This window comes from Bombina bombina, chromosome 4 (assembly GCF_027579735.1).
Source record: "Bombina bombina isolate aBomBom1 chromosome 4, aBomBom1.pri, whole genome shotgun sequence".
Lineage (NCBI taxonomy): Eukaryota > Metazoa > Chordata > Amphibia > Anura > Bombinatoridae > Bombina > Bombina bombina.
Genome location: NC_069502.1, coordinates 262,647,414 through 262,674,045, shown reverse-complemented (window position 1 = coordinate 262,674,045; position 26,632 = coordinate 262,647,414). Strand labels below are relative to the sequence as shown.

The 26,632-nt window shown below is 38.4% G+C and overlaps 1 protein-coding gene across 1 annotated transcript in view; it reads right to left on the bottom strand.

Annotated features, from left to right (window-relative positions):
• Positions 1-18,489: 18,489 nt before the first annotated feature.
• The window catches only part of MYO7B (myosin VIIB), a 355,055-nt gene continuing 346,912 nt past the window's right edge, over positions 18,490-26,632 (bottom strand). Inside the window, 1 exon segment of the mRNA XM_053711560.1 lies at positions 18,490-19,139. Coding sequence (XP_053567535.1) covers positions 19,068-19,139 — 72 coding nt within the window. The 3' untranslated portion in view covers positions 18,490-19,067.

The following is a 26,632-nucleotide window of genomic DNA, read 5'->3' as shown; positions in this document are numbered from 1 at the left end:
TATGCATCCTTCAGATCTATAGTCGTCATGAACTGACCCTCTTGGACCAAGGGAAGAATGGAATGAATAGTTTCCATTTTGAAGGATGGAACCTTGAGGAATTTGTTGAGACACTTTAGGTCTAGGATGGGACGGAAAGTTCCCTCCTTTTTGGGAACCACAAAGAGATTTGAATAGAATCCTTGACCCTGTTCCTCTACGGGAACTGGAAATATCACTCCCATGAAAGATAGGTCCTTTACGCAGTTTAAGAAGGCCTCTCTCTTTACCTGGTTTGTGGATAACCTTGACATGATAAATCTGCCCCTGGGGGGGCAAGACTTGAATCCTATTCTGTAACCTTGGGATACTATGTCCATAGCCCAAAGAATCGGGACATTGTGTATCCAAGCTTGAAAAAAAAAGAAGAAAAGCCTGCCCCCCACTTGATCCAAGACTGGACCAGGAGCGGACCCTTCATGCTGATTTAGAATCAGTGGAAGGCTTCTTGCCTTGTTTCCCCTTATTCCAAGACTGACTGGACCTCCATGAGATCCTGGGTCGCTCTGGCCTGGAAGAGGAAGACTTGTGTCCTTTGAAGTTACAAAAGGAACGAAAATTTAAATTCTGGCGACCATTAGGTTTGTTCTTCTTGTCCTGAGGTAGGAAAGATCCCTTTTCACCCATAATTTCGGAAATGATCTCAGCCAGACCAGGACCAAATAAGGTCTTACCTTTAAAAGGTAAAGACAGAAGTTTTGACTTGGAAGTTAATTCTGCAGACCAAGATTTTAACCACAGAGCTCTGCGAGACTAGAAATCTTGGCTCCCAGTCTAACCACTTGCATGTTGGCATCACAGATAAAAGTATTGGCCACCTTAATTGCCTTGATCCTATCCTGGATAGTGGTCTGTTCTGAAATCAGGTCAGGCAATGCATCGCACCAATAAGATGCTGCCCCGCAACTGTAGCAATACATGCAACTGGTTGCCACTGTAATCCCTGATGAATGTACATCTTTAAGTAAGCTTCTAGCATCTTATCCATGGGATCCTTGAAAGAAAAACTATCCTCAATAGGTATAGTAGTTCTCTTGGCTAGAGTAGAGATAGCTCCCTCTACCTTGGGCACTGTGTGCCATGAGTCACGAATAGAGTCCGCAACAGAAAACATTCTTTTAAAAACAGGGGACAGGGAAAAAGGAATACCTTGCCTTTCCCATTCCTGAGCTATAATTTCTGACATACGGTCTGGAACTGGAAAAACATCCCCAGATGAAAGTACATCATATACTCTGTTAAGCTTAATAGACTTTTTGGGGTTTAAATCTAAAATTAAGCTCCTCTGAATCTGCAGATTTCTCCACTACAGTGTCAGAGTCTGAGATCTCTCCCTCAGAAGCCATTGAGGTATCATCTTCATCAGATAAATGAGAGAATCTAACGCAGCCTTAGCTGAGTCAGAACCATTACTAACAGAAATATTTTTGGATTTCCTCTTACGCTTACCAGTAAGAGGGAAAGCTGATAAACCTGGAGAAACCACAGAAGTTATCTGCGCAACAAAATCTCCTGGTAAATAAACACCCCCAGGAGGATGAGAGTAAGCGCAGGGTATTGCATTTGAAACTGCTAAAGCTTGGGACGTTTGAGCGGCTTGTTGTTTACCCAAGAAGACTCCTCTCTATTAGAGAGAACAGTTAAATGCTCCACTCTGTCTGGCCGTCAGGAAAGCTTTAGTAGCGGAAGTGCGAAGTACGGTCACATGACCGCAAGTGAGAAACCAATTAGGAACTGCGCCAAAGCTTGCTGAAGAAAAGGTGCACGTAAGCAACAATGCGCCTTTAAATATACAATGTAAGGCGCCACCGCTATTGAAACACTCATCCTCACATGATAATAGGGGAAAACAATAAAGTCTATGAAGATTAACCCCTAATTAGCACCATAGTCAAAATATACAAAACTGTCTCACAGCCAGCCTCTATAACAGATTTAACTCCTCAAAGAGTAACCCTTTGATGATTTGTCCAAAGATACTTCCCTAGCAGTGCAGTACCCTAGCAGAGTAGCCCATAATAATACTCCAGCTCAGGGAGATTTATGTCCCAATAAAGTCCATATAGGATTAACCCTTAAGTGCTGACCCTCAATACCTAGAAGGCAAAAGCACTTACCTGTGGATTCAGCTGCAGAGCAGATGCAGCTTCTTAGGTGTGACTGATTCACCAACATCTGTCAGGGACCTGTAGAAAGAGAAAACCAGAGTAACCAACCCTGGTTTTCTATAAAGGGGTAGCATAAATGTTAGAAGGTGGCTAGGTGGTCCTTGCTTTATTTCTAACTGCTAAAAGCCACCATTACTCTTACTAAAGAGATTGACTTGGACACAGCATAGCCCCAATCCTTGCTTGCAGGGAAAAGTACCCATTAAAGGATCAAAAATCTTCAGACACCTTCTTCTCCATCCTCCCGTGATCAAGACAAAGAGAATGATTGGGGGTTATGGGTAAGGGAAGTGACACTAAACAGCTCTGCTGGGGTGCTCTTTGCCTCCTCCTGCTGGCCAGGAGTTGAATATCCCACTAGTAAATGGAATGAAGTTGTAGACTCTCCATGCCATAGGAAAGAAATTATGAAAATACATTGAAAAATAATTCGAAGTTAGACTCATCATGATTTAGCAGAGCAAGAAAATTCCATTCATGTGGTTTAATATCTATTTAAAACATTAAAATGTATAATGTATCTATTTTAATAATCACCTATCCCAGCACATATACTGAACTAGTCTCATTTTCCTAAAACCGGGATGTCAGGTAGTAGAAGTGCTAAAGTGTCTTGGAATGGTTTTCAGTTAAATCTTTTTAACCAAGATTCCATTTCTGACAGGGGCCGATATTTATTTATTTTTTGGTGTAAATTATTTAGATATATATTCCTTTTATTACATTGCTGTATACACAGTCTTAAAGGGACAGTGTACTGTACAAATGTTTTCCCTTAAAGGGACATAAAACCCCAGATTTTTGTTTCATGATTAAGATAGTACATAAAATTTTAAACAACTTTTTAATTTACTTCTATTACAGGAAAGTAAGTCCAGCAGTGGGCACTAGTCTGCAGCAATATGTGTCAGCAGTTTTGCAACAATGTTATACATTAGCATGAGCACTAGATGGCAGCACTATTTCCTGTCATGCAGTGCCCCAGACATGTGCACGTTATCTATCTAGATATCTCTTCAACAAATAATATCATGATAATGAAGCTAATTTGATAATATAGAATACCATTTAAAAAACTTTCCAATTTACTTCTATCTAAATCATGGGGGAAAAAATAATAATGTCCCTTTAATTTGTTTCAAAAGACTTGTTATACCAGCTGCAGAGTATAAAATATATGATAAATTAGGTTAAAATTAGTGGAGTATGCAGGGAAATCAGATCTTATTTTATCACTTTCTGTACACATACACATATACTTCTTTATCTTATATCTGCCTGTATACCAAAGCCCAATACTTAAAGACTACAATTGAAAATTAAAATGTTATTGCTTATCTCTCTTACATCCCACTGGGAGTAAAATTTCTTCTACTGGCTGTTTACAGTTTTTTTTTTTTATAACCAATACAATAAAAGTATAGAAACGGTAACTATAGGTTGGGATACCACAGGCAAAATCAGCCAATTCAAATGGTCATATTAAGGTAAAAGAGCTATGTGTAAACAATTTAATACACTCCAGCAGGTAAATGGATCACTGGGAACAAATTATAGAGGAGAAAAAATTAGGAAACACTGTCCCTTTAAATATATGGGTTAAAGGGACAACAGCTTTTACAATAATTTTCTGCAGTCTTGCAATAAACTAACATACTGGGTGAGCTTGAAAATCTTTGAAATAAATTATAACCATGTTTCTTACATTTGTTTTTCAGTAACAAATCCCCACCCACTTCTTGCCTTCATTTGAGGAGCAATCGGGACATATTACTGCAGTAGACAGAACTAGCCACCGTCATTTTGTTTTACGACTCTTTTGTTTTGCAACTTGTATTTTATCATTTCTGCTGACATCAATACGGGACATTGTTAGGTTTGTGTTGTGGAGCATGAGATGTTGAAATCTTAATTCTTAAAGGGATACTAAACCCAATTATTTTTTCTTTCATGATTCAGATAGAGCATGCAATTTTAAGCAACTTTCTAAGGTATTCCTATTATCATTTTTTTTTTCCGTTCTCTTGCTATCTTTATTTGAAAAAGCAGGAATCAAAGCTAAGAAGCCAGCCCATTTTTAGTTCAGCACCCTGGATAGCGCTTGCTAATTTGGTGAATACATTTAACCACTAATCAGCAAGTGCAACCCAGGTGCTGAGCCATAAATGGGCCGGCTCCTTAGCTTAGATTTCAGCTTTTTCACATAAAGATAGCAAGGGAATGAAGAAAAATTAGAAAGTTGCTTAAAATTGCCATGAAAGAAAAAAAATCCCTTTAAATTATAGAAAAACCTGGTGTATTGCAAAGTTGTTTTTTTTACTACACATAATTAAACATTTTATATTACAATATAAAAGCATTTACTCTCCCTTTAACTCACATTTGTTTATTGGTTACATTTTTAAAGGGACGTGAAACCAAATTTTTTTTCTTTCGTGATTCAAGTAGAGCATACAATTTTAAAAAGTTACCAATTTACTTCTATTATAAAATGTGATTAGTTCTCGTGTTATTCTTTGTTGAAGAGATATCAAGATAGGTAGTGTGCACATGTCTGCAGCACTACATGACAGAAAATAGTACTGCCATCTAGTGCTCTAGCTAAAGCCATCTAGTGCTCTAGCTAAATCCATCTAGTGCTCTAGTGAAGTTGCCTACCTAGCTAAAATTTGATAATAGAAGTTAATTGGAAAGTTGTTTAAAATTGTATGTTTTATCTGAATTATGAAATAATTTTTCGGGGTTTATGTCCCTTTAATCTTCAATGTCATTGATATATATATATGTATAGTAACAAAAATGAAGACAAGTGTCACAGTAAATTTGATCTTTGAAATACCCAGTGAGTGCAAGTCTTCATTTTTGTTTTTATGTATATTACTAGCACCCTGGCAGATGTTGGTAGGTGAGAGTGCACATCTTGGCTATAATATATATCTCTCAACAACCTGCTTATAATGAGAATAGGCTCTGACTGTTGGTACATAATTTATAAGACTCCATATATAAATATACATATCTGCACCTGTTACACCATGCACATATACAGTTACAATTCTCAGACATGTTCTCATAACACATAAAGACTACACATTAAACATATTATTTACTCTCATACATCATCTCCAATGTCCACTACTTAGAGCTTACCTCCTTCCCTTCCCGTGTTTCTGCTAATCTTTCGTTTCTCTGTATTGGACCTTAGTATAAGTAGGGCAGTGGGTCTGTATTGGGGGAGACTGATATGTGCTCTTCCCTGGGGGGGTCCCTACATTCCTTTTTGTCTGTATGCTCTCACCCCCCTTCCTAGCAGGCACAGCAGTTTATTTCATAGTAAGACAAAGAGGGGAGTGTGCATATGGGGAAGAGAAGTGTTTTGTTGCCATGGTAACTTGGGGTAGATGCTAGAGGGGGTTATGACTTCTTCTGAAGAGAGACTGTCATCCCTTGTGTGCTATAAGGAATAATCAGTCCCTCATCAAAAGCCCCCACCAACTACTGGGCACAGACATATTCAACTTCTATGGCCCAGCACAGCTGCAGATACATTTTCATAGAGTATTCTGGGGAACTCTGTGGGAGAAAAGGAAGCTTATTTTGTAAGCTGAAATTGGGTCATAAGGAGATGTCTCTTCTTCAGGCAAATGCAGTAACTGAGATGATGCTACCTTAGCATACAAACTGGTCTTTAATGGAATGTATTACAGGGCGTGTATTAATAATACAAGTGGAATATTAAGTACAGACAGAAAAGAAAAAGCAGCATCGTTTAAGCACTCTGGGAAACAATTAGATTGTCTTCTCTTTTGGACCACACAATGAAACGGAGGGGTTCTCAATCCTCACCACAATAAGAGAGGTAAAAAAGGAAAAGAGAAAATAAAACTTAGGATACAACAAAATTTAAGGGGGCGCTTATATAACAGGATAAAAAGTGTTATTAGTTAACAATATACCATATGCAAAAAAATGTTTAGCATACATACAAAATTCTAGAAAATATAGAGTCCCAAATTAAATTGGATGTACTTCTTTAGTGTATAGAAATCTTCATCAAAATGGATTATCATATGTTGGCTGCCTCCTCCTCCTCACAGACTAATCCGGATAAACTGCAGAGTATAAAGAAGAACAGAGGGGCGCCTTGTGCAGAATCATCAAACATATGTATGAACTTTATACAATATGAGCCAAATGGATACTCACATGTTGCTAAAGCACCCTGGTGTGCTAGTAGGTGCAGGCTGTAGAATTAAAGGGTAACAGCTCACCCACCACTGGAGATTCCTGTGTGCTACAATGTGAAATAGAGAAAAAACACTACATGTGCAGATCAACCAGAGTATAACCATATATATTTTATCAATATCAAATGGGTACTCACATGCTGACCAAGCACACCTATGTGCTGGTAGAGGTATGAATACAACGCGTTTCTCAGCACTATAAGGCCGTTTCATCAGGCATACCAGAAAGGTTTAAAGGAGGTAATAATCCTCATTATGTAGTGCAAAACAAAATAAAAGGAGCCCTAATATAGTTTCTACCGGTGACTATAATATCTCCCTAAGGAGAACCACAAAAAAGGGATTGGCAAACTGCTAGTCTCACGTGTTGCTCCTACACAATTATTTAAAAACACTGGGTATTCCTGTCCTAATCAAGTACTACAAAAGCATCTAGTATAGGGTTAAAGCAATAAAGCAAATATAGCATATCAAATATAGCCGCAATACAATACCAAAGGTCCTCTGGTCAGGACCTAATCAAGTTACAAAGTGCCCGACGCACGTTTCGCATCCTGCTTTTTTAAAGGCAATTTATTTGTGATGACTTTCTGGTTTAAATAGGCTCTTTCAGCCAATCATTTTGTCTTACCAGGAATGAACCAATCGCATTCTCTATTTCCCAACTGACACAGTCAGCTGTTATTTAATTGCAACAGATTTGTAGTAACACCCATATGCCCTTTATAAGCTATATTCCATGCTGTTGGACTTGAACATACTTAATGCATAAATGTTCTGCTAATAATCTACATACAGAACAAAGCAATATCGTTACTTTTATGGGGGTGATATTAAGTATAGGGTAGAGATGTTGAGAAACAGAGTAACTCCCTCCTCTACATATGTCAGATCTATCTGCTGATTGCTATTGGTCATGCAGAAACAAAGGCTTTTCCCTCCCGGCCAATAGCGGACAAGTAAGCAGAACACAGCAATATCATTACTTTTATAGGGGTAATATTAAGTATAACATTTTCATTGTCATGTGGAGTTAAACATGTTCTAATATGAAAATTAATAAGCCTGTTTTACACATGGAAGGGTAACACAAAACAATTATTTCCTATTTAATCCAAAGTATTCTAAAGCTGTGATATCGATGTGTATGCATTCATTATAGATACATATTATTGGTCAAGCAAGGGGCCAATCATAAGACAATCTGGTTGTACACGCCCACCTGTGTGTCAAGTAGGGCACATATATTTCAAAGTAAAGGAGAATTATAAAGTAACTCCATAACCTTTGAAAGGAACATCTACTTATCACCATTGGTCAGGTAGAGACAAAGGGTGTGTCTCTCCTGGCCAATGGGGGATAAGTTAGCAGATCAAGCATTTCAGAAAATAAATTAAGCCAATATACACTAATCAAAATTGGATACATAACTAAATGTAATATTTAAAACTATATCATGGTGAACTCCATATTCAGGGTTAAACCATATTTTGAAGAGTGACCCATGTTCGATATTTCAGACATGTAATATCAATGTAACTAATAAACCTTTATTGTGTGGTTCTATCAGTTGGATATATAGGTTGTTAAATGAAAGATAAAGGTAACCATAAAAAATAATACAAAATAAAATAAAGTATTGATCTGGTACTCTCATAGTAAATTCATGAAAAAATACAGATTTATTATCAGCATAATTATAGGTAGTAGTAATATTAACAAATTAAACCCAAAAAGTCTTGTATTATTACTAAGGGGAGTTAATTATATTGTCACAAAGTTGTTACATAGTGTATTTCACCCCATACACCACAAAGGGCGCATCTTCATTAATCATAATCAGATTACATTTTTGTGAATCCTACATTCGTCATCACACTAATTTTTAATTATGGGTCAGGTTGGGAAGGGGGAGTTTTTCTTCCTGCCAATGGAAACAGACCAATCTAGCAACTGTCAATATATCAGGTGGATGCATACCTATTCCTATAATATGGCAAACCACATAGATGTAGAGGCCATATTCGAGACTAGTTCATACAGGAATTATGTATTTTCTCTTTGTCCATATTACAAGACGTCATGCGCTTTAACCCTATACTAGATGCTTTTGTAGTACCAGAATACCCTGTGTTTTTAAATAATGGTGTAGGAGCAACACGTGAGACTAGAAGTTCCCTTTTTTGTGGTTCTCCTTAAGGAGATATTATAGTCACTGGTTGACTATATTAGGACTTCTTTTTTTCGTGTTGCACTACATAATAAGGATAATTACCTCCTTTGTACCTTTCTGGTATTAGGCCTTATATTTTATTGTATAAGTGTTTGCTGCGTGATTTATACAATACTGTGATTTGGACCTTTCATGTCCCTGTAAGTTATTTCTCGTTTTAAGTGTTTTTAAAGTGATTTTATATTTCTCTTTTTTATTTTTTTGATATAATAAATGTTGTTTCTTTCATGTAATTAGCAAGAGTCCATGAGCTAGTGACGTATGGGATATACATTCCTACCAGGAGGGGCAAAGTTTCCCAAACCTCAAAATGCCTATAAATACACCCCTCACCACACCCACAAATCAGTTTTACAAACTTTGCCTCCTATGGAGGTGGTGAAGTAAGTTTGTGCTAGATTCTACGTTAATATGCGCTCCGCAGCAGGTTGGAGCCCGGTTTTCCTCTCAGCGTGCAGTGAATTTCAGAGGGATGTGAGGAGAGTATTGCCTATTTGAATTCAATGATCTCCTTCTACGTGGTCTATTTCATAGGCTCTCTGTTATCGGTCGTAGAGATTCATCTCTTACCTCCCTTTTCAGATCGACGATATACTCTTATATACCATTACCTCTACTGATTCTCGTTTCAGTACTGGTTTGGCTTTCTACTACATGTAGATGAGTGTCCTGGGGTAAGTAAGTCTTATTTTCTGTGACACTCTAAGCTATGGTTGGGCACTTTTGTATAAAGTTCTAAATATATGTATTCAAACATTTATTTGCCTTAACTCAGGATGTTCAATGTTCCTTATTTCCGACAGTCAGTTTCATATTTGGGATAATGCATTTGAATAAATCAATTTTTTTCTTACCTTAAAATTTGACTTTTTTCCTGTGGGCTGTTAGGCTCGCGGGGGCTGAAAATGCTTCATTTTATTGCGTCATTCTTGGCGCGGACTTTTTTGGCGCAAAAAGTTTTTTCTGTTTCCGGCGTCATACGTGTCGCCGGAAGTTGCGTCATTTTTGACGTTTTTTTGTGCCAAAAGTGTCGGCGTTCCGGATGTGGCGTCATTTTTGGCGCCAAAAGCATTTAGGCGCCAAATAATGTGGGCGTCTTTTTTGGCGCTAAAAAATATGGGTGTCACTTTTGTCTCCACATTATTTAAGTTCTATTATTTATCCTCCTTGGAGTTTGAATTTGGTTCTTGGGGCTCTTCAAGCTCCTCCGTTTGAACCTATGCATTCTTTGGACATTAAATTACTTTCTTGGAAAGTTTTGTTCCTTTTGGCCATCTCTTCTGCCATAAGAGTTTCTAAATTATCTGCTCTTTCTTGTGAGTCTCCTTTTCTGATTTTTCATCAGGATAAGGCGGTGTTGCGAACTTCTTTTAAATTTTTACCTAAGGTTGTGAATTCTAACAACATTAGTAGAGAAATTGTGGTTCCTTCATTATGTCCTAATCCTAAGAATTCTAAGGAGAAATCATTGCATTCTTTGGATGTAGTTAGAGCTTTGAAATATTATGTTGAAGCTACTAAGAATTTCCGAAAGACTTCTAGTCTATTTGTTATCTTTTCCGGTTCTAGGAAAGGTCAGAAGGCTTCTGCCATTTCTTTGGCATCTTTGTTGAAATCTTTAATTCATCATGCTTATGTCGAGTCGGGTAAACCTCCGCCTCAAAGGATTACAGCTCATTCTACTAGGTCAGTTTCTACTTCCTGGGCGTTTAGGAATGAAGCTTCGGTTGATCAGATTTGCAAAGCAGCAACTTGGTCTTCTTTGCATACTTTTACTAAATTCTACCATTTTGATGTGTTTTCTTCTTCTGAAGCAGTTTTTGGTAGAAAAGTACTTCAGGCAGCTGTTTCAGTTTGATTCTTCTGCTTATAATTTCAGTTTTTTTCATTATAAGATTTAAACTTTGTTTTGGGTGTGGATTATTTTCAGCGGAATTGGCTTTCTTTATTTTATCCCTCCCTCTCTAGTGACTCTTGCGTGGAAGATCCACATCTTGGGTAGTCATTATCCCATACGTCACTAGCTCATGGACTCTTGCTAATTACATGAAATAAAACATAATTTATGTAAGAACTTACCTGATAAATTCATTTCTTTCATATTAGCAAGAGTCCATGAGGACCACCCTTTTTGTGGTGGTTATGATTTTTTTGTATAAAGCACAATTATTCCAATTCCTTATTTTTTATGCTTTCGCACTTTTTTTCTTATCACCCCACTTCTTGGCTATGCGTTAAACTGATTTGTGGGTGTGGTGAGGGGTATATTTATAGGCATTTTGAGGTTTGGGAAACTTTGCCCCTCCTGGTAGGAATGTATATCCCATACGTCACTAGCTCATGGACTCTTGCTAATATGAAAGGAAAGAATTTATCAGGTAAGTTCTTACATAAATTATGTTTTGTTTTGTTTTTTCCTTTTTTTCCCCTCATATTGTGGTGAGGATTGAGAACCCCTCCGTTTCATTGTGTGTCCTCTTTTGGACCAGTCTAATTTAGTGTTTCCCAGAGTTCTTAAAAGATGCTGTTTTTTCTTTTCTTTCTGTACTTAATTATCTATGTCTAGCACCACCTGTTTGGAGGGCTTTCCCTAGCTGTCTCATTCAGTATACTCCTTTATTATAGTGGAGTATTGCATTGACAATTTCACAGTAAGAAAATGTATTCAACACGTCAAGTCATGCTACTGTTCCTATAAATAAATCTGATATTTCTTTCATGTAATTGGCAAGAGTCCATGAGCTAGTGACATATGGGATATACAATCCTACCAGGAGGGGCAAAGTTTCCCAAACCTCAAAATGCCTATAAATACACCCCTCACCACACCCACAATTCAGTTTTACAAACTTTGCCTCCTATGGAGGTGGGTGAAGTAAGTTTGTGCTAAGATTTCTACGTTGATATGCGCTTCTCAGCTTTTTTGAAGCCCGATTCCTCTCAGAGTACAGCGAATGTCAGAGGGACGTGAAGAGAGTATCACCTATTGAATGCAATGATTTTCCTAACGGGGGTCTTTTTCATAGGTTCTCTGTTATCGGTCGTAGAGATTCATCTCCTACCTCTCTTTTCAGATCGACGATATACTCTCATATTCCATTACCTCTATTGATAACTGTTTCAGTACTGGTTTGGCTATCTGCTATATGTGGATGGGTGTCTTTTTTGGTAAGTATGTTTTTTATTACTTAAGACACCCCAGCTATGGTCTGGCACTTTATGCATTTATATAAAGTTCTAAATATATGTATAGTACTTAAATTTCCTTGTGCAGACTGTCAGTTTCATATTTGGGAAATAAACATATTAAGAAATATTTTTTTCTTACCTGGGGTTTAGTCTTTTTTCAAATTGACTACTTTTTTCTTACAAATTGCGGGCAGCATTAGGGCCGCGGGTGCGCCAAATGCTAGACTTTATTGCGTTATTCTTGGCACGAGAATTTTTTTGGCACGAAAAGTACGTCCGTTAACGCAAGTTCGTCATTTCTGGCGTCGTAGTTGATGCGGAAGCCTTAAACACGGTTGCATCGTTAGTGATGTAAGTGTGTCATTTCCGGATATTGTTGGCGCCAAAAAAAATTCTCTTAGGTTGTGCGTCATACTTGCCGCCAAATTTTTCATTAATTTGATACCCCATTGCTGTTTGCCTCTTGCCTTTTCTCTATGTCAGAGGGCTATGCTGTTTGCATTTTTCCCCATTCCTGAAACTGTCATATAAGGAAATTGATAATTTTGCTTTATATGTTGTTTTTTCTTTTACATTTTGTAAGATGTCTCAATCTGATCCTGCCTCAGAAGTATCTGTTGGAACTTTGCTGCCTGACATCGGTTCTACCAAAGCTAAGTGCATTTGTTGTAAGATTGTGGAAATTATATCTCCGAATGTCATTTGTAATAGTTGTCATGATAAACTTTTACATGCAGAGAATGTATCCATCAGTAATAGTACATTGCCAGTTGCAGTTCCTTCAACGTCTAATGTACATGATATACCTATGAATTTTAAAGAATTTGTTACTGATTCTATTCAGAAGGCTTTGTCTGCATTTCCGCTTTCTAATAAATGTAAAAGGTCTTTTAAAAGTTCTCATAAAGTGGATGAAATTTCAAATGACCGACAACATAATGATTTATCCTCCTCTGATGAGGATCTATCTGATTCAGAAGATCCCTCCTCAGATATTGACACTGACAAATCTACTTATTTGTTTAAAATAGAGTATATTTGTTCTTTGTTAAAAGAAGTGTTAATTACTTTGGATATTGAGGAAGCTAGTCCTCTTGACCTTAAGACTAGTAAACGTTTAAATGCTGTTTTTAAACCTCCTGTGGTTACTCAAGAGGTTTTTCCTATTCCTGATGCTATTTCTAATATGATTTCTAAGGAATGGAATACGCCAGGTACTCCTTTTATTCCTTCTTCAAGGTTTAAAAAATTGTATCCTTTATCAGCAATTTCTATAGAGTTTTGGGAAAAGATCCCCAACGTTGATGGGGCTATTTCTACTCTTGCTAAACGTACCACTATTCCTATGGAAGACAGTACTTCTTTTAAAGATCCTTTAGATAGGAAACTTGAATCCTATCTAAGGAAAGCCTATTTATATTCAGTTCATCTTCTCAGGCCTGCAATTTCTTTGGCTGATGTTGCGGCTGCATCAACTTTTTGGTTGGAGAATTTAGAGCAACAAGAATTGGATTCTGACATATCTAGCATTGTTCGCTTACTGCAACATGCTAATCATTTTATTTGTGATGCCATTTTTGATATTAGCAAAATTGATGTTAGATCCAAGCTTTATGGCTTAAATCTTGGAATGCTGATATGACATCTAAGTCTAGATTATTATCTCTTTCTTTCCAAGGTAATAATTTATTTGGTTCTCAGTTGGATTCTATTATTTCAACTGTTACTGGAGGAAAGTGTTTTTTTCTGCCTCAGGATAAAAAACCTATGGGTAAATCTAAGACTTCTAACCGTTTTCGTTCCTTTCGTCAAAATAAGGAACAAAAATCTAATGCTTCCCCCAAGGAATCTGTTTCCAATTGGAAGCCTTCCTCAAATTGGAATAAATCCAAGCCTTTTAAAAAACCAAAGTCAGCCCCTAAATCCGCATGAAGGTGCGGCCCTCATTCCAGTTCAGCTGGTAGGGGGCAGATTAAGGTTTTTCAAGGATTTTTGGATAAATTCTGTCCAAAATCAATGGATTCAGAGCATTGTCTCTCAATGGTATCGAATAGGATTCAGAGTAAGACCTCCTGTGTGAAGATTTTTTCTCTCACGCATCCCAGCAAATCCAGTAAAAGCTCAGGCTTTCCTGAAGTGTGTTTCAGACCTGGAGTCTTCAGGGGTAATCATGCTGGTTCCTTTTCAGGAACAAGATCTGGGGTTTTATTCAAATCTATTCATTGTCCCAAAGAAGGAAAATTCATTCAGACCAGTTCTGGATCTGAAAATTTTGAATCGTTATGTAAGAGTACGAACTTTCAAGATGGTGACCATATGGACTATTGTGCCTTTTGTTTAGCAAGGACATTATATGTCTACAATAGACTTGCAGGATGCTTACCTTCATATTCCGATTAATCCAGAACATTATCAGTTCCTGAGATTCTCTTTTCTAGACAAGCATTTACCAATTTGTTGCTCTTCCATTTGACCTAGCAACAGCTCCAAGAATCTTTTCAAAGGTTCTAGGTGCCCTGCTCTCTGTAATCAGAGAGCAGGGTATTGCAGTGTTTCCTTATTTGGACGATATCTTGGTACTAGCTCAGTCTTTACGTTCTGCAGAATCTCACACAAATCAACTAGTCTTGTTTCTTCAAAAACATGGTTGGAGGATCAATTTACCAAAAAGTTTCTTGATTCCTCAGACAAGGGTCACCTTTTTAGGTTTCCAGATAGATTCAGTGTCGATGACTCTGTCTCTAACAGACAAGAGACGTTTGAAATTGGTTGCAGCCTGTCATCACCATCAGTCTCAGTCATTCCCTTCAGTGGCTATGTGCATGGAAGTTTTAGGCCTCATGACTGCAGCATCGGACGCGATTCCTTTTGCTCGTTTTCACATGAGACCTTTCCAGCTTTGTATGCTGAATCAATGGCGCAGGGATTATACAAATATATCACAGTTAATATCCTTAAATCCCAATATTCGACACTCTTTGACGTGGTGGTTAAATCACCAGCGTTTAGTTCAAGGGGCTTCCTTTGTTCGGCCAACCTGGACTGTGATCACTACAGACGCAAGTCTTTCCTCTGTTGAAGAGAGAACCGTTCATTTGCTTTCAGACAGACAATATCACAACTGTGGCATATGTCAATCATCAGGGTGGGACTCACAGTCCCAAAGCTATGAAAGACGTATCTTGGATACTTGCTTGGGCGGAATCCAGCTCCTGTCTAATCTCTGAAGTGCATATCCCAGGTGTAGACAATTGGGAGGCGGATTATCTCAGCCGTCAGACTTTACATCCAGGGGAGTGGTCTCTCCATCCAGATGTGTTTTCTCAGATTGTTCAGATGTGGGGTCTTCCAGAGATAGATCTCATGGCCTCTCATCTAAACAAGAAACTTCCCAGATACCTGTCCAGGTCCAGGGATGTTCAGGCGGAAGCAGTGAATGCGCTGACACTTCCTTGGTGTTATCATCCTGCTTACATTTTCCCGCCTCTAGTTCTTCTTCCAAGAGTGATATCCAAAATTATCATGGAACAATCATCTGTGTTGCTGGTGGCTCCAGCATGGCCACACAGGTTTTGGTATGCAGATCTTGTTCGGATGTCCAGTTGCCAGCCTTGGCCACTTCCGTTAAGGCCGGACTTACTGTCTCAAGGTCCGTTTTTCTATCAGGATCTCAAATCATTAAATTTGAAGGTATGGAAATTGAACGCTTAGTACTAAGTTATAGAGATTTTTCTGACTCAGTGATTAATACTATGTTACAAGCTCGTAAATCTGTCTCTAGAAAGATTTATTATTGAGTTTGGAAGACCTACATTTCCTGGTGTTCTTCTCATAAATTCTCTTGGCATTCTTTTAGAATTCCTAGAATTCTTCAGTTTCTTCAGGATGGTTTGGATAAGGGTTTGTCTGCAAGTTCCTTGAAGGGACAAATCTCTGCTCTTTCTGTTTTATTTCACAGAAAGATTACTAAACTTCCTGATATTCATTGTTTTGTACAGGCTTTAGTTCGTATTAAGCCCGTCATTAAATCAATTTCTCCTCCTTGGAGTCTTAATTTGGTTTTGAAGGCGTTACAGGCCCCTCCGTTTGAGCCTATGCATTCTTTGGACATTAAACTACTTTCTTGGAAAGTGTTGTTCCTTTTGGCCATCTCTTCTGCTAGAAGAATTTCTGAGCTATCTGCTCTTTCTTGTGAATCTCCTTTTCTGATTTTTCATCAGGATAAGGTGGTTATGCAGGCTTTTTTTGTGGGGGTACACACTGGTACTGCAATCACCATGTAAATACTCCATTTTTCACAAGAGGGGGCTCCAAATACATCATAAATAATCTTATCCCTTTGCTTTTCTATAAGTCACTGAGCAGAATGCATCCATCCATCAATAATCAATGACTACCGGCATTTTTCCCCCTCGGTACTGGCACCTTTTCTTTTATAAAAAAAGCACACTATATATATATATATATATATATATATATATATATATATATATATATATATATACACATACACACATATACAGTATACACACACACATACAGTGGGGGAAAAAAGTATTTAGTTAGTCACCAATTGTGCAAGTTCTCCCACTTAAGAAGATGAGAGAGGCCTGTAATTTTCATCATAGGTATACCTCAACTATGAGAGACAAATTCTTTTCAAATCAGACAATGTGATTGTCTGGATTTGTTTCCACATTTTATTTGCATATTATGGTGGAAAATAAGTATTTGGTCACCTACAAACAAGCAAGATTTCTGGCTCTCACAGACCTGTATCTTCTTCTTTAAGAGGCTCCTCTCTCCTCCACTCATTACCTGTATTAATGGCACCTGTTTGAACTTGTTATCAGTATAAAAGACACCTGTCCACAACCTCAAACAGTCACACTCCAAACTCCACTATGGTGAAGACCAAAGAGCTGTCGAAGGACACCAGAAACCCACAGAAATCAACTGTGGGAGCAATAATTAGAAAATGGAAGACATACAAGACCACTGATAATCTCCCTCGATCTGGGGCTCCACGCAAGATCTCACCCCGTGGGGTCAAAATGATCACAAGAACGGTGAGCAAACATCCCTGAACCACACGGGGGGGACTTAGTGAATGACCTGCAGAGAGCTGGGACCAACGTAACAAAGACTACCATGAATAACACACTACGCCGCCAGGGACCCAGATCCTGCAGTGCCAGATGTGTCCCCCTGCTTAAGCCAGTACATCTCCGGCCCCGTCTGAAGTATGCTAGAGAGCATTTGGATGATCCAGAAGCAGATTGGGAGAATGTCATATGATCAGATGAAACCAAAGTAGAACTGTTTGGTAGAAACACAACTCGTTGTGTTTGGAGGAGAGAGAATGCGGAGTTGCAACCAAAGAACACCATACCGACTGTGAAGCATGGGGGTTGCAACATCATGCTTTGGGGCTGTTTCTCTGCAAAGGGAACAGGATGACTGATCCATGTACATGAAAGAATGAATGGGGCCATGTATCGTGAGATTTTGAGTGCAAACCTCCTTTAATCAGCAAGGGCATTGCAGATGAAACGTGGCTGGGTCTTTTAGCATGACAATGATCCCAAACACACCGCCCGGGCAACGAAAGAGTGGCTTCGTAAGAAGCATTTCAAGGTCCTGGAGTGGCCTAGCCAGTCTCCAGATCTCAACCCCATAGAAAGTCTGTGTTGCCCAGCGACAGCCCCAAAACATCACTGCTCTAGAGGAGATCTGCATGCAGGAATGGACCAACATACCAGCAACAGTTTGTGACAACCTTGTGAAGACTTACAGAAAATGTTTGACCTCTGTCATTGCCAACAAAGGATATATAACAAAGTATTGAGATGAACTTTTGATATTGACCAAATACTTATTTTCCACCATAATTTGCAAATAAATTCTTTCCAAATCAGACAATGTGATTGTCTGGATTTGTTTCCACATTTTGTCTCTCATAGTTGAGGTATACCTATGATGAAAATTACAGGCCTCTCTCATCTTCTTAAGTGGGAGAACTTGCACAATTGGTGGCTGACTAAATACTTTTTTGCCCCACTGTATACACACACACATATATATATATATATATATATATATATATATATATATATATACATACACACACACACACACACATATATATATACACACATATATATATATATACACACACACACATATACACACACACAAATATGAAAACACAAATACATATTTACAAGAATGGATATACATAATTTAACAGTGTTTATTAGAACAATATCAAAACTTCACAGATGAAGTAACTTTAGTGTAGAATGTTTAGTTTTACAAAGCATTAGAATGATGGAGCCAACTCTATCTTCTAACGGACTGCTTTATGGCAATACATATCACAGTGATATCCGAACAATGTTAGTGCTGTTACTTGCTAAATGCAAGGCATGCACACAGATCTTTTTTATATTGTGCCCAATAAAATGGATGTTTATTTTTGTTTTTATTGATATAATGGCAGAAACACATAATAACCCTTTCACTTGCATGATGACAAATATCTGGGTTTTTATCTTCTGTTCATACAAAGGCACAAATATGATAATTACAATAATATTAACCCGGAGTTTACAAAACTGCTGGTGCATTCAAAGGAAATATGACAGAGGCACAGAAGTAGTCTGTGAATTCAGAGAAATAATGAAAAGTGATACTCCGCAGAGCAATAGGATTTGAGGGACAGATCTACTGCAGTGATTATTTAGACCTCCCACAATGAAGTGATAGAGGGGTTCTTTCATTGAAGGAGAACACCATGAAGATATAGATTTTGAGAAGTGACAAATATTTGCAGGTTTATATCTATGTGAGTTAAAGATGATTTGCTGGTTTCTAGCAACAAAGATGTCCAGAAGATACTTGGGTACAACATAATAAAGTAATAATAAGCTGCAAAAGCATAGCAAGGCTTTGATTCCAGAGAATTGTGCGGCATATTCTTAGAAGTGTAATGACAAAGGTGCTTTGCAGTAGTGATAAGTGTCATGCTCTGCAGATTTCTTCTGTGGTTGATGGACAAATGCTCTGCAGTTTTGAGTGAATCAAGCTGTACTCTGATATTGAGAGGAACGGGTAGTTTGATGTAATGTCATTAAAATAAGAGCAAACTTAATAATCATTGAAAGATAAATAATTATCCAGTACTGAAGTTCAGGCCAATTTTTGATGTTTCAACATGAGGTCTTTGACGTAAGAAGTCATTAAGTCATCCATTTTATACCCCTGTAGAGATAAAAATAATGATTAATGTGATTAAAAAAAACATGTTCTCCTCCCTCTCATATATTCAGTACATACACAACAGAAGGAAGTAAATGTGGGCAGTCTAATGCGAGACTACACTGTTTGTTAAAAAAATAGTGAACAAACGTGTTACCCATATGATGCACCATCTTGTGCCAGAGTTGCTACCTATATGCAGCTATCATCAAATAATCCCTTGTTATGTTATTTTAATATGCATGACAGCACATTACATGCATGATTAGCAATACAGATGCAACATACATAAAATAGTTTAATAAGCTATAATCTATGCATTTTTACATTGTATTAAAGGACCAGTTAACATAGTAGATTTGCATAATCAACAAATGCAAGATAACAAGACAATGCAATAGCACTTAGTCTGAACTTCAAATCAGTAGAAGATTTTTTTTCTGACAATTTTAAAAATTATGTCTTTTTCCACTCCCCCTGTACCATGTGACAGCAATCTGTATTAATGTCCTTCATTTGCTTCATCTATTAAAAAAACCTTATTACTACTGAACTGATTGTCATTTGTTTACTTAGTGGCTATAGGGTCCTCTGTAATATTACATGTCCATGCATTTTTAGAAATAGAGGCTATAGTTTTAGAAAGGGACTATCCCTTTTCCAGTAATGTTTCTTATATCTTTTTTTTTGTTTTGTTTTGCAGAAGGGGATTGTAAAACAGGACAGTTCAATATTTTCCTTTCTAACTGCAAGTGCCTCAAAAGTTTGCATTCAGTTAATGTTCTCTAAGGCAGTTAAAAATGTCAGCTCAAAAGAATATATTTTTTTAATGTTCTCTAAAACATATACTACAAAGTTTATTACCAGTAGTCCAGAATTAAGAACTGTAAACATATTACAGTATAGATGGTGCATAGGTAATTAATGAAATATCTTGGCTTAGCAGCACTCATCAGCAGAAACTGACCTTTAAGAAGGAGCCAGACAAAAATCCAGTCTGAAAGGTAGCTACTTGCTTATAAAGATTCATACTGCCCCTGCCTATACTCAATTTTATTTTAGTTTCACTTTATTTCATTTTGCATCTTCACTTTCACTTAGCTTTTACATTTGCTTCAGTGACTGTTGACATATTAATGTTTGACATCACCACTACCTGCTCACTGGCTGTATGTGGGAAGGATTGTGTCAAAGGGACATGAAACCTAAAAATTTTATTTCATTATTCAGATAAAGAATACAATTTTAAACAATTTTCCATTTTACTTCCATTATTTAATTTGCTTCCTTCTCTTGTTATCCTTTGCTGAAAGGTTTATCTAGGCAAGCTCAAGAGCAGCACAGAACATAGGTTCTAGCTGCTGATTGGTAGCTGCATATATATATCGATTGTGATTGGCTCACCCATGAGTTCAGTTAAAAACCATTACTGAATTGCTGCTCCTTCAACAAATGATACCAAGAGAATGAAACAAATTAAATAATAGAAGTAAATTTGAAAGTTGTTTAAAATTGTATTCTCTATCTGAATCATGAAAGAAAAAAATTGGGTTTCATGTCCCTTTAATGTTAATGTTTGAAATCTTTTTTAGGTTCTATCAGAGGCCCCAAGAGGGTCTGGAACGTGGGGCATTCCTATGTCCATTGGGCGGCCCTGAGAGCAATATCCACCCAGGAGGGGCAACAACTGGGGCTCCCGAACATATACTGACATATAGTTATATATATATATATATAACTTTATGTCGGTATATGCTTTGTGTATAACCATATAATTCCCCTGTCTGTTATCCTTTACTGACACTGTCTGCCTCTGTCTCCTAAACACCCCCCTCATGATTTTTACGACACACCCTCCTCCCCCTGCATTCAGACGTCTGTAACACTTTCTGTCTTTTTTAGCCATCCTATGTTTTAAGATATAGTTTGTAAAGTCCATCAAATTGGTCAGTATTGCTTCAGACTTGGAAAAAAGGAAGCCATTCTCCTGAAAGCTTGTCATCTTATAAATGTATAGTTAGTCCAATAAAAAAGTATCATTGCTCAATGCAATAATCTTGTTATTTTGAGATATATATATATATATATATATATATATATATATATATATATATATATATATATATATATACAGGGAGTGCAGAATTATTAGGCAAGTTGTATTATTGAACATCAACCATGTTCTCAATGAACCCAAAAAACTCATTAATATCAAAGCTGAATATTTTTGGAAGTAGTTTTTAGTTTGTTTTTAGTTTTAGCTATTTTAGGGGGATATCTGTGTGTGCAGGTGACTATTACTATGCATAATTATTAGGCAACTTAACAAAAAACAAATATATACCCATTTCAATTATTTATTTTTACCAGTGAAACCAATATAACATCTCAACAGTCACAAATATACATTTCTGACATTCAAAAACAAAACAAAAACAAATCAGTGACCAATATAGCCACCTTTCTTTGCAAGGACACTCAAAAGCCTGCCATCCATGGATTCTGTCAGTGTTTTGATCTGTTCACCATCAACATTGCGTGCAGCAGCAACCACAGCCTCCCAGACACTGTTCAGAGAGGTGTACTGTTTTCCCTCCTTGTAAATCTCACATTTGATGATGGACCACAGGTTCTCAATGGAGTTCAGATCAGGTGAACAAGGAGGCCATGTCATTAGATTTTCTTCTTTCATACCCTTTCTTGCCAGCCACGCTGTGGAGTACTTGGACGCGTGTGATGGAGCATTGTCCTGCATGAAAATCATGTTTTTCTTGAAGGATGCAGACTTCTTCCTGTACCACTGCTTGAAGAAGGTGTCTTCCAGAAACTGGCAGTAGGACTGGGAGTTGAGCTTGACTCCATCCTCAACCCGAAAAGGCCCTACAAGCTCATCTTTGATGATACCAGCCCAAACCAGTACTCCACCTCCACCTTGCTGGCGTCTGAGTCGGACTGGAGCTCTCTGCCCTTTACCAACACAGCCACGGGCCCATCCATCTGGCCCATCAAGACTCACTCTCATTTCATCAGTCCATAAAACCTTAGAAAAATCAGTCTTGAGATATTTCTTGGCCCAGTCTTGACGTTTCAGCTTGTGTGTCTTGTTCAGTGGTGGTCGTCTTTCAGCCTTTCTTACCTTGGCCATGTCTCTGAGTATTGCACACCTAGTGCTTTTGGGCACTCCAGTGATGTTGCAGCTCTGAAATATGGCCAAACTGGTGGCAAGTGGCATCTTGGCAGCTGCACGCTTGACTTTTCTCAGTTCATGGGCAGTTATTTTGCACCTTGGTTTTTCCACACGCTTCTTGCGACCCTGTTGACTATTTTGAATGAAACGTTTGATTGTTCGATGATCACGCTTCAGAAGCTTTGCAATTTTAAGAGTGCTGCATCCCTCTGCAAGATATCTCACTATTTTTTACTTTTCTGAGCCTGTCAAGTCCTTCTTTTGACCCATTTTGCCAAAGGAAAGGAAGTTGCCTAATAATTATGCACACCTGATATAGGGTGTTGATGTCATTAGACCACACCCATTCTCATTACAGAAATGCACATCACCTAATATGCTTAATTGGTAGTAGGCTTTCGAGCCTATACAGCTTGGAGTAAGACAACATGCATAAAGAGGATGATGTGGTCAAAATACTCATTTGCCTAATAATTCTGCACTCCCTGTATGTATATATATATATATATATATATATATATATATATATATATGAGATACATACATAGACATGTCTAAATATGTATAACACTTTTTTTATGCAATTTTTTTTAAAAAAATATTTTTTTATTATTATAAGTGTAACTGTATATTAAAATATATTTTTTATGTTTTTGAGCAACTTTTTAGTCGAGCGTAACTGTGCTGCCTCAATGAGGCATAGAATATTACATAGCCTCTGTTATGTTCATGTTGTTATAGTTAAGAAATCATATATTTTTATGCCATTGTTTTCTAGGCTTCCCTGTGTTTGTTCTGTACTGCCATCTAGCGACCCTTTTTGGTAATGCTCCTGTTTTCTAGAATGTCTTACCCCTGACCTTATTATGCATTTCCTTTTTGTGTATTGCTCCGCCCTTGTAGTTTTATGATGTTTTCCTGTGTCATGGCTGCAGCTAACAGGCCTCGTGTAACAAGCACTCATGTTAATTCATTGCAAGCTACGATCAGTATCATCTTTTGACCTCAAAATACTTTAACCATTCATTCATCTGCTGTATTCATTATCTGCTGCAACCTGATATTCAGAATAAAGCAACTTTGTGGATGAACAAGGTATTGGTGAGTTCAGTTATCTGACAAGGATTGTCTGCAGTGATTGTATCTTCTTATACAGGCCAGGCATAGAGGTCTCAGCAAGGGATAGATCATTATTACAACTATCTGAGTCAGAATAGTCAAAAGATGTATAGAATTCCTACAGCCTGCTATGTGTGTGTTTAATCTGCAATCAAGCTCTGGGTCATCCGCCATCTTGTGAAAGCACATGTCGCACAAGTTTACTGCACTTCATCTGAATGTTGAATACTGTTTCTCTGCATTGAACTGTTACCCCACCTGTCTAAGCTGCTGTTTGTCTTCTTAAAGAGACAGTACCATTTTTTGCAAAACTTGAAAAAATGTCTAGACAAGGCTCTGAGCACTCTTTTATAGCCGAACCTACGCAGATACATCATGCCTCTGAACCCACAGATGTACAGGGAGCAGATCCTGCAGATATTGCTGAACAGAGTGTAAGACCCAAACGTACAATAAAACCGACACATAAACTCAGAGAAAACTATGAATTCCCTAGAGATGAGTACTCCAGCAATCTGTCAGACCTATGGGACAGAATTTCGCAATGCATGTCAGTTTTGTCACACTTTAATGATCAACCAGCCAAATTGAGAGACTCTATAGATCACCTATCTGCTGCATATGAACGCTGCCAGCGGCTGTCTGCAAAATACACAGCCTTCTTACAGGACTTTAATATAGAGGACTCTTCAGCAGAACTGACTAGGACTGATGCACTGGACCAACATAGAGATCTCTTAGTGCAAATGGCTAAAGAAAAGGCAGAGTTCCGCATTGCTCAACTGCAGGAGACCAGATCTCATAGATCCACATCAACTAAGCTCACTGCACGTTCTTCTAGATCCTCTCGCTCCAGAAGTTCAACATTAAGCGACAAGCTAATAGAGGCCTGTGCTGATGCAGAATCAAAAAAAGTGCAAAGCTCCTTTATCAGAAGGGAAGCAGAAATGGAAGCAGAAATGGCTGCCCAGCAAGCAAAGGTGGATTCCCAAATAAAGGTTCTGCAAATGGAGAAGGAAGAAGCAGCAGCCCTAGCAAGGCTGAAAGTCCTTGAACAAGCAATGGGAGAAAGTACTAATTCAGATTGCCATATCCCAGCAGATCTGGAAGACCCAGTTGAACGCACTAGTAAATACGTGCTAAAGCATATTTTCAACGATACAGAGTCATCTCCTGTGCCTACTACTAACACCATTGTTCTCAATCTCAACACAGAGACCTCTCAGCACCAAATGCCTGAGCCTCTTCAAATCCACAACACAAGCGCATCTAAGCAGCAAACCACATCACCTCCCGCTGACAATAAGGTGACTTCCAGTGACAAGTCGCAGCTCAAGTCACAGCTAGCAGAAGCCTTAGAGACTACACCACAGTTGAATGCTCTTGCAACATCATTTTATCCTGGTAAACTTCACCCTTCTTCACCAAAGAACTTTCACACCCAAGGGGTTCCTCAAGTTACTTTGGCACCAAAGAGTGAGAGATCAGACTTGACTGACTTTGCCAGATACATGATATGCCGTGAACTCATTAACACAAGCCTCTCAAGGTTTGATGACTGCCCAGAGAGCTACAGGGCCTGGAGATCGACCTTCAAGGCTGCTACCGCTGATCTCGACCTTACAACCAAGGAGGAACTTGATTTGCTCATAAAGTGGCTGGGGCCGGAATCTGCAGATCGTGTTAAAAGACTGAGAACAGTACATGTTGACCACCCAGATGCAGGCTTTGTTGCTTCATGGGCAAGCCTATGGAAGCTCTGAAGCCATAGAAAGCGCTCTGTTCAAGAGACTGCAAAACTTCCCAAAAATAGGAAACAAAGACTATCGCAAGCTCCAAGAATTAAGTGACCTCCTCATGGAGCTAGAGTTGGCAAAGACAGACCCACGTCTACCTGGACTAAGCTTTCTGGACACTGCTCATGGTGTCAATCCTGTGGCGTCTAAACTGCCATATAACCTGCAAGAGAAATGGGCACGACAGGGCTCAAGATACAAAAGAGACTATAACGTATCCTTTCCTTCATTTTCATACTTTTGCAGGTACATCAGCGATCAAGCCTGGATGAGAAACGATCCCAGCTTCTGCGAACCCAACTTGCCTGCTTCATCATCCTTAACAACATCATCAAGGTATGATAACACGACAGCTAAACGTAGAGACTTTAATAGAGCAATATCTGTTAAAAGGACAGACATCTCATCACCCGTATCCTCTCCTGCAAACCAGAGTGACTCGGACGAGAGAGATAAAGACCCTAATCGTCAGTGCCCTATTCACAGGAAGCCTCACCCTCTTAAGAAATGTTGTGGGCTTAGGGCAAAGACTTTACAAGAGCGCAGGGAGATTCTCCAGAAACTTGTATGTATGCTATAGGTGTTGTGCTTCTTATGGTCACTTTGCTAAAGACTGTAGATGTTATAAAGTGCACAGAATGCAGTAGCGACAGACACGTTACAGCTATGCATCCTACTCCACTTCCAGACAACCCACAGCAGCTAACTGACTCCACCCCTGTCGCAATTCATGGCGGGGAGCAACAAAGTCATGCTCCAGTCACAGCAAGTGTTTCCTCTGCATGCACAGAAGTCTGTGGAGAAGGCTTAGACTACAAATGCTGTGCCAAGGTATGTCTAGTCAAGATTTACCCACAGGATCAACCTGAGAAAGTTGCTAGGATGTATGCTATAATAGATGAACAGAGCAACAGATCCCTGGTTAAGCCTAAATTCTTTGAGATCTTCGGCATAGAGGGTCATGCAACACCGTATACTCTCAGAACCTGCTCTGGTCGTGTAGAGGCCTTTGGCAGAAGGGCCAATGGATTCATGGTCTCTCATATCAAAGGAAACGAAGGCATACCCCTACCAACATTAGTTGAGTGTGACCAGATACCAGACGAAAGGGAAGAGATTCCTACTCCAGAGGCTGCCTATCACCATCCTCACTTAAGGCACCTTGTTGATGAGATTCCGGTAATGGACATGAATGCTGAAATCTTGGTCCTACTAGGAAGAGACATTCTCAGAGTACATAAAGTACGCGAGCAGTGCAATGGACCTGACAATGCCCCTTATGCACAAAGACTTGATCTAGGCTGGGTGATAGTGGGCGATGTATGCTTGAATAGTATGCGTACGTCATCTGAGATCCACTCCTTCAAAACTGACATATTAGAAAATGGACGTGC